General features: G+C 47.0%; 1 protein-coding gene across 3 annotated transcripts in view; it reads left to right on the forward strand.

Annotated features, from left to right (window-relative positions):
- The window catches only part of adat2 (adenosine deaminase tRNA specific 2), a 57,931-nt gene that overhangs the window by 5,872 nt on the left and 39,966 nt on the right, over nt 1-12,093 (forward strand). For all 3 annotated transcript variants that reach the window (XM_070889068.1, XM_070889067.1, XM_070889069.1), the window contains exon 2: nt 11,360-11,464. In XM_070889068.1, the coding sequence (XP_070745169.1) occupies nt 11,360-11,464 (105 nt within the window). The remainder of the gene's footprint in view (nt 1-11,359; nt 11,465-12,093) is intronic.

Consider the following 12,093-nt stretch of genomic DNA (forward strand, 5'->3'; position numbering starts at 1 on the left):
TTTAAAATTATGAAAGGCTTTGATAGAGTGGATACAGAGAGAATGTTTCCACTTGTGGGGAAGAGCATAACTGGAGGCCATCAATATCAGACAGTCACCAAGGGATCCAATAGGGAATTCAGAAGAAACTTCTTTACCCAGAGAGTGGTGAGAATGTGGAATTCGCTACCACAGGGAGTGGTTGAAGAGAATAGTATCGATGCATTTAACGGGAAGTTAGATAAGTATATGAGGGCCAAGGGAATAGAGGGTTATACTGATAGAGTTAGAGGAAAGACGGGAGGAGGCTCGAGTGGAGCATAAACGCCGCCATGAACTGGTTGGGCCGAATGGCCTGTTTATCTGCTGATGATCCTGTGTAATTAGTTGTAAAAAGCTCTGAGACGTCCTGTAGTTATGAAAGACACGCTCTAAATGCAGGTCTTTTATTACAGTGTTTGGGAGTCGTGGCTGGAGGGCCAGGTCCCCATGATTTGGGGAGGGTGACTGGTTCTGCCACCTTGGGTTCAGGAGCCATCATTGGAGGGCGAGGTATAATCACCAGCTGTCCCTCGGGTAGTATGTGGAGTGTGACGAAGACCAAAGCCCTCCCCTCCATTCTAGAAAACAGGGATGTCACTGAAGAGATTGACATGCAGCACCAATACAGCTGGCGCATCTACTTGGAGGCGCAGGACCGGCTCGCAACACAAGGTGTCAATGTCACTAATTGCTGGAATCATCATCATAGGCAGTCCCTCGAAATCGAGGAAGACTTGCTTCCACTCTAAAAGTGAGTTCTCAGGTGACTGAACAGTCCAATACGGGAATTCCAGTCTCTGTCACAGGTGGGGGAGACAGTGGTTGAAGGTAAGGGTGGGTGGGGAGTCTGGTTTGCCGCACGCTCCTTCCGCTGCCTGCGCTTGCTTTTTGCATGCTCTCGGCGACGAGACTCGAGGTGCTCAGCGCCCTCCCGGATGCACTTCCTCCACTTAGGGCGGTCTTTGACCAGGGACTCCCAGGTGTCGGTGGGGATGTTGCACTTTATCAGGGAGGCTTTGAGGGTGTCCTTGAAACGTTTCCTCTACCCACCTGGGGCTCGCTACCGAGTCGGAGTTCTGAGTAGAGCGCTTGCTTGAGGAGTCTTGTGTCAGGCATGCGAACAGTGGTCAGTGCTTCGACGCTGGGGATGTTGGCCTGATCGAGAACACTGACGGTGCTGGAATAGCGTCCTGGCGCACTACTGTTGGAGGAGAGGAGGCAGCGGTTCCCATTCTGCGAGACACTCGACAGGATTTTGGGATGTCCATTCCACAGGCTCCCCCCACTCTCTGGGCTCATGGTGAAGTCTGGCATGTCAGAGCTCCCAAGGTGGCACAGAGCAATAGTCATCTGCAGGTATGACCTGTCAATCTTTCTTGCTTCACTCTCTGCACATTCTACGTTTTGCGTCCAACGCGTGGAGGTAACCGCCGTGACACGTGTTTTACAGATTCATCCGGGTCCGCTGAGGGCAACGAGGCGGAATTCCTGTCGGGAGACTGAGTTGGCTGAAATGAAAGATCAGTCAGGCCCTTGTAGGAGCACCAGCTTCACCATCGGGTAACGATACAGGAAGGCCAACCTGCTGCAATACATAGCACCGTGCTCCCTCCAGCCTTCAAGATCCCTCCATTCGGTCAACGCTTGGTTAAAAAGAGGCCAGGTTTGAAACGTTAAGCTGTTTTAGATCTCACGGTTAACGCAGATTCCACTATGTACTTTGCAAGTGCTGGCTGTGGCTCAGGGGGCAGCACCTTCGCCTCTGAGTCAGAAGGTTGTGGGTTCAAGTCCCACTCCAGGGACTTGAGCACAAAAATCTAGGCTGACACTCCATTGCACTACTGAAGGAGTGCTGCACTGTCGGAGGTGCTATCTTTCGGATGAGACGTTAAATCGAGGCCCCGTCTGCCCTCTCAGGTTGGACGTTAAAGATCCCATGGCACTATTTCGAAGAGCAGAGGAGTTCTCCCCGGTGTCCTAGCCAATATTTATCCCGCAACCAACATCAATAAAACAGATGATCTGGTCATTAGCTCATCGCTATTTCTGGGAGCTTGCTGTGCGCAAATTGGCTGCCGCGATTCTGAGTGACTACACTTTGAAAAGTACTTCATTGGCTGTAAAGCGCTTTGGGATGTCCGGTGGTTGTGAAAGGCGCAACATAAATGCAGGCCTTTCTTTCAATCTCGCATCCTTCACTCCTCCCTCCTTCAAAAACCAATTGTAAATCCCATGCCCTCTTTGTGGCTTGTTTTTTGGCATAAAAGCAAAATGATGCAGATGCTGGAAATCCTCAATAAAAACAGAATGTGACGGAAACACTGAGCAGATCAGGCAGCGTCTGTGCAGAGAGGAAAGTGGGGTTAACGTCTCAGGTCAATGACCGTTTGTCAGAACACTGATTTTGGCAGACCCTTCTTTCGAGGAACTGCTGAACCTGACCACGCGAATTGTTGGCTTCCAGTTCTGGCCCAAAGCTCTGTCTCACAGTTCTTTGTTCAAAACCCGACTGCCCTTGTCCATGGGTTTCCTTTCCCTCTCACAGGAAGCAGAGAGACAGCAATCTTCCTGACCAAGGACTCGCCAATGGGCCTCTCAACCAAAGTGAGTAGCCTCTCTCAAGAGTATATTCTCCGTAAAAAGAAAGACTTGCATTTATATAGCGCCTTTTGTGACCAACGGATGTCCCAAAGCGCTATACAGCCAATGAAGTACTTTTTGGAGTGTACATAAGAAATATGAATACGCCATTTGGCCCTTCGAGCCTGCTCTGCCATTCTGCCTGATCTGATCTGATTTTGGCCTCAACTCCACTTTCCTGCCTGTTGCCCATAACCCTTGACTCCCCTGTAGTTCACAAATCTGTCTATCTCCACCTTGAATATATTCAATGACTCAGCCATCGTGGGGTAGAGAATTCCAAAGATTCACGACCCTCTAAGAGAAGAAATTGCTCCTCATCTCCATCTTAAATGGGCGACCCCTTTTTCTGAAACTATAAAAATATAAAAACATTGAACATTCGGCCCTTTGAGCCTGCACCGCCTATCAATATGATCATGGCTGATCCTCTATCTCAACACTATATTCCCGCTTTCTCCCCATACCCCTTGATGCCTTTTGTGTCTAGAAATCTTTCTATCTCCTTCTTAAATATATTCAGTGACTTGGCCCCCCCACAGCCTTCTGTGGTCGAGAATTTCACAGGTTCACCACCTGCTGAGTGAACACATTTCTCCTCATCTCGGTCCTAAATTTCCTACCCCATATCCTGAGACTGTGACTCCTTGTTCTAGAATTCCCAGCCAAGGAAAACATCCAGTTTGTTCAGCCCCGTCAGAATGTTATACCTTTCAATGAGATCCTCTCATTTTTCTAAACTCCAATGAGTATAGGCCCAATCTGTTCAACCTTTCCTCATAAGACAACCCCTTCATCTCAGGAATCAACCTGCTGAACCTTCTCTGAACTGCCTCCAATGCAAGTATATCCTTCCTTAAATAAGGAGGCTAAAACTGTACACAGTACTCTAGGTGTGGCCTCACCAATGCCCTGTACAGTGTAGCAGGACTTCTCTGCTTTTATACTCCATCCCCCTTGCAATAAAGGCCAACATTCCATTTGCCTTCCTAATTACTTGCTGTACCTGCATACGAACAGTTTGTGTTTCGTGCACAAGGACCCCCAGATCCCTCTGCCGCAGCATTCAGCAGTCTCCATTTAAATAATATTCTGCTTTTCTATTCTTCCTACCAAAATGGATGGCCTCACATTTTCCCCACATTATACTCCATCTGCCAAATTTTTGCTCACTCACTGAACCTATCTATATCCCTTTGCAGATCACTGGAATGTAGAAAACTGTAATGTAGAAATTTGCGCACAGCAAGCTCCCACTAACAGCAATGTGATAATCTATTGTAGTGATGTTGATTGAGGTATAAATATTGGCCAGGACCCGAGGGTAACTTAAACATAGAAACATAGAAATTAGGTGCAGGAGTAGGCCATTTGGCCCCTCAAGCCTGCACTGCCATTCAATAAGATCATGGCTGATCATTCAACTTCAGTACCCCTTTCCTGCTTTCTTTCTATACCCCTTGATCCCTTTGGCCGTAAGGGCTATATCTAACTCCCTTTTGAATATATCTAACGAACTGGCCTCAACAACTTTCTGCGGTAGAGAATTCCACAGGTTAACCACTCTCTGAGTAAAGAAGTTTCTCCTCATCTCGGTCCTAAATGGCTTACCCCTTATTCTTAGCCTGTGACCCCTGGTTCCAGAACTCCCCAGCAACGGGAACATTCTTCCTGCTTTTAACCTGTCCAATCCCGTCAGAATTCTATATGTTTCTGTGAGATCCCCTCTCATTCTTGTAAACTGCAGTGGATACAAGCCCAGTTGATCCAATCTCTCCTCATATGTCAGTCCTGCCATCGCGGGAATCAATCTGATGAACCTTCACTGTACTCCCTCAATAGCAAGAACGTCCTTCCTCAGATTAGGAGACCAAAACTGAACACAATATTCCAGGTGAGGCCAACTGAAGTAAGATCTCCCTGCTCCTATACTCAAACCCCATAGCTATGAAGGCCATCATACCATTTGCCGCCTTCACCACCTGCTGTACCTGCATGCCCACTTTCAGCGACTGATGAACCATGACACCCAGGTCCCGTTGCACCTCCCCTTTTCCTAATCTGCCGCCATTCAGATAAAGAATTAATAAAGAATTCAGATTAATAATTAATAAAGAATTCTACCATATTATGGTCACTCTTCCCCACAAGATTGCTGATTAGTCCTCTCTCATTACACAACACCCAGTCTAGGATGGCTAGCTCTCTCGTTGGTTCCTCGACATATTGGTCTAGAAAGCCAACCCTAATACACTCCAGGAAATCCTCCTCCACCGCATTGCTACCAGCTTGGTTAGCCCAATCTATATGTAGATTAAAGTCGCCCATGATAACTGCTGTACCATTATTGCATGCATCCCTAATTTCTTGTTTGGTACCATTCCCAACCTCACTACTACTGTTTGGTGGTCTGTACACAACTCCCACTAGCGTTTTCTGCCCTTAGCGATTCCGCAGCTCTACCCATACAGATTCCACATCATCCAGGCTTATGTCCTTTCTTACTATTGCGTTAATCTCCTCTTTAACCAGCAACGCTACCCCACCTCCTTTTCCTTTCTGTCTATCCTTCCTGAATATTGAATACCCCTGGATGTTGAGTTCCCAGCCTTGGTCACCCTGGAGCCATGTCTCCGTAATCCCAATTATATCATAATCGTTAATGGCTGCCTACGCAGTTAATTCATCCACCTTATTACGAATACTCCTCGCATTGAGGCACAGAGCCTTCAGGCTTGTCTTTTTAACAGTCTTTGTCCCATTAGAATATTGCTGTAATGTGGCCGTTTTTGATTTTTGCCTTGGGTTTCTCTGCCCTCCACTTTTATTATTCTCCTTTCTATCTTTTGCTTCTGCCACAATTTTATTTCCCTCTGTCTCCCTGCATTGGTTCCCATCCCCCTGCCATATTAGTTTAATCCCTCCACAACAGCACTAGCAAACACTCCCCCGAAGACATTGGTCCCGGTCCTGCCCAGGTGCAGACTGTCCGGTTTATACTGGTCCCACCTCCCCCAGAACCGGTTCCAATGTCCCAGGAATTTGAATCCCTCCCTCTTGTACCACTACTCAAGCCACGTATTCATCTGAGCTATCCTACAATTCCTACTCTGACTAGCACGTGGTACTGGTAGCAATCCTGAGATTACTACCTTTGAGGTCCTACTTTTTAATTTAACTCCTAGCTCCCTAAATTCAGCTTGTAGGACCTCATCCCTCTTTTTACCTATATCGTTGGTACCCATATGCACCACGACAACTGGCTGTTCACCCTCCCCCTCCAGAATGCAGCCGCTCCGAGACATCCTTGACCCAGGGAGGCAACCTGGAGTCTCGTTTGCAACCGCAGAAATGCCTATCTGTCCCCCTTACAATCGAATCCCCGACCATTATAGCTCTCCCACTATTTTTCCTGCCCTCCTGTGCAGCAGAGCCACCCACGGTGCCATGAACTTGGCTGCTGCTGCCTTCCCCTAGTGAGCCATCTCCCCCAACAATATCCAAAGCGGTATATCTGTTTTGAAGGGAGATGACAGCAGGGAACTCCTGCACTGCCTTCCGACTCCTGCTCTGCCTGATGGTCACCCGTTCCCTATCTGCCTTTGTAACCTTTACCTGCGGTGTGACCAACTCACTGAATGTGCTATCTACAACATCCTCAGCATCGCGCATGCTCCAGAGTGAGTCCATCCGCAGCTCCAGTGCCGTCATGCGGTCTAACAGGAGCTGCAGCTGGATACACTTCCTGCACACATAGTCGTCAGGGACACTGGAAGCATCTCTGATTTCCCACGTGGCACAGGAGGAGCATGACACGGGTCTGGTCTCTCCTGCCCTGACTTAACCCTTAAAATAACTCCCCTAGTCGTCTTCGAAATAGTGCCATGGGATCTTTTCCGTCCACCCGAGAGGGCAGACGGGGCCTCAGATTAACGTTTCATCCGAAAGACGGCACCTCCTACAGTGCAGCACTCCCTCGGTACTGCACTGGAGTGTCAGCCTAGATTTTTGTGCTCAAGTCTCTGGAGACTTGAACCCACAACCTTCTGACTCTGAGGTGAAGGTACTACCAACTGAGACATGACTGTACGTGAATAGAATCCTCACCTCAATGTGTGTGATTAATTATTACCTACCTGAGATAAAAGGATGGATTGTTTAACGTCGCTAGTCATCAGTGCCTGTGTTTTTTTCTTTTTAACCTGTGAAAACTCACTTTGTTGTAGCACAGTCATAAGCCCAAATACTTTCTGTGAAAGAAAAAAACACAAATCCTAAAATAAGGCACGTATTGTGTGGGTATGTCCAAATGGGCTTATTTCACCTCCTCCTCCATCCTTTTTATTTATTTATAATTCCTTCCAGGCTGTGGAGTCCATCTTGCCTTTGGACCAGAATTTGGTGTCTAGAATTGGCAAAATAGGGTTTAACCTATAGAGGAACAACCAACCAGGTAGTCTGTGCGCATTAAGCAAAAGATCTGCATTTAATTACATGTCAAACAGCAGTTTGATTACGTGTAGTCCCGAATTGTAGGTGAAGATCAGATCCCAGAATTTAATATGCTGCACATGTCAAAACTAGCTCGCAATGCCTTCAAAACAAGGACAGCCCCATTGGTTTCTTTTAATGGTAACTATGGCATCATATGGGATTGGCTCGATGGACCGTTTTTGTTCCATATTCTCATGTAACATTTTCCTTTTATTCTTTTCCTTCAGGATTATCTCTGGCATTCCCCCTTCACGTGGAGCTCCCATGAGCCATTGTCCCTCGAACGAGGTTGAAGTTGGTCATCTTCGACAGCTCTCTCTCTCTCTCTCTCACTCAAGGAGATCCTGAAGTTGAGGCAGCAGCGAGTCATAAAAAGAAAGAAAGACTTGCATTTATATAGCGCCTTTCACAGCCACTGGATGTCTCAAAGCGCTTTACAGCCAATTAAGTCGTTTTGGAGTGTAGTCACTGTTGTAATGTGAGAAACCCGGCAGCCAATTTGCACACAGCAAGCTCCCGCAAACACAAAGTGCGCTGTATAATGTTGATTGAGGGATAAATATTGGCCAGGACACCAGGGATAACTCCCCTTCTCTTCAAAATAGTGCATTTGGGATCTTTTACGTCCACTTAAGAGAGCCAACGTTTAACGTCCCGTCTGAAAGACAGCACCTCCGACGGTGCAGCGCTCCCTCAGCACTGAACTGGAGTGTCAGCCTAAATCTTTGTGCTCAAGTTCCTGGAGTGGGACTTGAACCCACAGCCTTCTGACTCAGAGGTGCGTGTGCTACCCACTGAGCCACGGCTGAAATGTATCATACTGGAAGTGCATCATTGCATGACCAAAAAGACTCTGATGTGGATGTTGGACGAGCACTGGAGAGTCTGGCCCAGCCACTCGCATCTCAGGATGTGATTCAAACGAAGATTAAAGGGGACTCTGGAATCAAGTCTGAAGCTGGAGGGGAACGAGGACAGGCATTTTGCCTGGTGAACTTTTAACCACAATAACTAAACAAACTTGTATTTATATAGTGCCTTTGCCGTAGTGAACTGCATGAAGGCGCTTCACAGGAATATTATGAGATTAAAAATTTGACACCGAGCCACATAACTGGAAATTAGCGCAGGTGACCAAAAGCTTGGTCAAAGAGGTAGGTTTTAAGGAGCGTCTTGAAGGAGGAAAGGAAGGCAGAGAAGTTTAGGCAGGGAGTTCCAGTGCTTGGGGCCTAGGCAACAGAAGGTACGGCCACCAATGGTTGAGCGATTATAATCAGGGATGATCAAGAGGGCAGAATTAGCGGAGTGCAGACATCTCTGGCGGGGGGGGGGTGGAAAAGGAGATAGAGAGGGGACAAGGCCATGGTGGGATTTGAAAATAAGGGTGAGAACTTGTATTAATGGCAATGAAGAGGATAACAGTCAAAGTCACACATAGCAGAAAATTTATCAGTTGAGAGCAGACAGTTTGACTGTAAAAGTTCCCTGAGGTGGAAGTTTCTAAGGCAAACACAATAGATGCTGAGAGGCAATGCACTCAATCGCAGGCATCTTGGCCACTGTTGAATGCTGACTATTTTTGAACACTGATAAATGTATGTTGAAAATATTAGGCTGGACAACTGTCTCTCATTATTACCTTAAATCCACGCACATTTACCCTGCTTTAAAATTATTTTTGTTGTACGTTATCAAAGCTTTCTGCAATATATTTGTATCATTTGAAAATCCCCAGCTCTTTACATTTTGAAACAAAAGAATTAACTCTTTAGTTGTACGCTGTGTCAGGCTGCTTTACCCGTGAAAGATTTCTTTCCTCCCCAGCGTTCTGTGCAAATACATAGGTTTAACTTCTTAAAAAAAATAGATCTCTTTTGAAAAGAAGAAACGGGCCGTTACAGAGGCGCTACGCAGTTAGAATCACAGAATGGTTACAGTACAGACGGAGGCCATTCGGCCCGTCGAGCCCATGCCAGCTCTCTACAAGAGCACTTCAGCTAGTCCCACTCCCTCGCCCTTTCCCCAGAGCCCTGCAAAATAGAATTAATAATGTATAAAATATTTGCACTTTATACTGAAAGACAGTGCAGTGGATCCTCGCACTGGGCTGACCACCTGGCGGGCCAACATCCCAATCTGGATTCGCAATGGTCGTCCGCCGTCAGTGGTGATTGCATGGGGTGGAACTGCGACATACAGACCAGAAAGCTCGCCGAATTCACCCTGATCAGTTTGCTGATCTCCGCTCGGGCCGGTGCTGCAGACTAGGCCTCTGGGCACTGAATTTTAGCTGAAAGCTCAGCCAGGGTTTCCATATCGGATAGCTACCCTGGCCGGAAGGTACAGGTGTATGGATGTTGGGCTGGGCTGTGAGGCGCTGACACTAGGCTGGCAGCACTCGGGCTTGTGTCTCAGCTCACACGTGAGCGTTGACTTGGCTCGGATGCCAGAGGGCTGCCAGCCTCCGCGACACTGCTCCAGCAACAGTCACTTCTTCAGGAACAAACGTATTGGGGGCGGGGGGGGGGCGGCGGGTGGGAAACGAGAAATATTTTTTATAAAAGCGGGAAATATTGTGGGAATATCAGTACCATGATCTATCACCAGGGGGCAGTGTTGGCGTTTGAAATAAAAAATATTGAAAATACACAGGTCGCCTGTCAACCTAGAAGGAAAGACTTGCTTTTATGACCTTGGGACATTCCGAAGTGCTTTACAGCCAGTGAAGTACTTTTTGAAGTGTAAGTCACTGCTGTAATGTAGGAAATGCGGCAGCTAATTTGTGCACAGCAAGCTCCCACAAACAGCAATATGATAACGACCACATAACATTTTAGGTGTTGACCTTGCCAAAACTAGTGCATTAGATTGTACTGAGGTCTCTGGTATGAATTATCGACTTGAGTTGACTTTCTAAGATCCCTTGGAAAAATATCACGTGCAAAATATATTGAGAAATTGTATATTGTTTGATCTCATAGACAGTTTCATAACTTATGGGGAGCAGGCAGGGAAGTGGAGCTGAGTCTATGACGTTAATCAGCCATGATCGGATTAAATGGCGGAGCAGGCTCGAGGGGCCATATAGCCTACTTCTGCTCCTATTATGTTCTTATATCTTGTCCAAGCAGATTTTAGGTTTTCTTATTCTAAATTTTGATGGCATTCATAGAAACATAGAAAATAGGTGCAGGAGTAGGCCATTCGGCCCTTCTAGCCTGCACCGCCATTCAATGAGTTCATGGCTGAACATTCAACTTCAGTACCTCATTCCTGCTTTCTCTCCATACCCCTTGATCCCCCTAGTAGTAAGGACCTCATCTAACTCCTTTTTGAATATATTTAGTAAATTGGCCTCAACAACTTTCTGTGGTAGAGAATTCCACAGGTTCACCACTCTCTGGGTGAAGAAGTTCCTCCGCATCTCGGTCCTAAATGGCTTACCCCTTATCCTTAGACTGTGACCTCTGGTTCTGGACTTCCCCAACATTGGGAACATTCTTCCTGCATCTAACCTGTCTAACCCCGTCAGAATTTTAAATGTTTCTATGAGGTCCCCTCTCATTCTTCTGAACTCCAGTGAATACAAGCCCAGTTGATCCAGTCTTTCTTGATAGGTCAGTCCCGCCATCCCGGGAATCAGTCTGGTGAACCTTCGCTGCACTCCCTCAATAGCAAGAATGTCCTTCCTCAGGTTAGGAGACCAAAACTGTACACAATACTCCAGGTGTGGCCTCACCAATGCCCTGTACAACTGTAGCAACACCTCCCTGCCCCTGTACTCAAATCCCCTCGCTATGAAGGCCAACATGCCATTTGCTTTCTTAACCGCCTGCTGCACCTGCATGCCAACCTTCAATGACTGATGTACCATGACACCCAGGTCTCTTTGCACCTCCCCTTTTCCTAATCTGTCACCATTCAGATAATAGTCTGTCTCTCTATTTTTACCACCAAAGTGGATAACCTCACATTTATCCACATTATCCATCTCCCTCTCTGATGTTCAAATTGTCCGGTCCATCTTAACTACTGTATATTCCTTTATGGTGACTGTCTTTTGTTCTTTTAATCAAGTTAAGGGATGTCCGTATTGCAGAATAATTTGCTTGTCCACCTTCTTTGCCCTCGTGGCTAAAGCAAGAACATTGAACGAGGGCGTGTCACTGAAATTGAATTGATTTTCTGTGTGTGTGATTTACAGGCGAAAGAGGCTTTGGAGAATGGCGAAGTACCCGTTGGGTGCCTGATGGTTTACAACAATGAGATTTTGGGACAGGGGAGGAACGAAGTGAATGAAACCAAGAACGTAAGTCAACGTCTGAAGGATACTGTGGCAGAACAGACTGGGGTGGGGCCATTGTAATTTGGGGGGGGGGGGGAATATTGAATTAACCGCCCATTATACCCCACCCTTCATTATAGCCAATGGGCAGCGTGGATAATGACCAGTCAATTCGATATTTGTACGTCAGCTGTGGTTCAGTTGGTAGCACTCTCGCGACTTACGTCAGAAAGTTGAGAGTTCAAGTCCCCACTCCAGAGACTTGAGCATAAAAATCTAGGCTGACACGCCAGTGCAGCGCTGATGGAGCGCTGCACTGTCGGAGGTGCTGGCTTTCAGATGAGATGTTAAACCGAAGCAGCGTCAGGTGGACGTAAAAGATCCCGTGGCACTATATCGAAGAAGAGCAGGGGCGTTATCCCCGGTGTCCTGGCCAATATTTATCCCTCAACCAACATCACTAAAACAGATTATCTGGTCATTGTCACATTGCTGTTTGTGGGAGCTTGCTGTGTTACAAATTGGCTGCCGCGTTTCCTAAGTTGTAACAACCTTGTGATTCAGAGGCGAGGGTGCTACCCACTGAGCCACAGTTGACGTCCATTGACTCTGCCTGTCGCCTTGGCTGCTCCCTGAGATTGAGCCAGACTGCG

Source organism: Pristiophorus japonicus, chromosome 9 (genome assembly GCF_044704955.1).
Source record: "Pristiophorus japonicus isolate sPriJap1 chromosome 9, sPriJap1.hap1, whole genome shotgun sequence".
Taxonomy (NCBI): Eukaryota; Metazoa; Chordata; class Chondrichthyes; family Pristiophoridae; genus Pristiophorus; species Pristiophorus japonicus.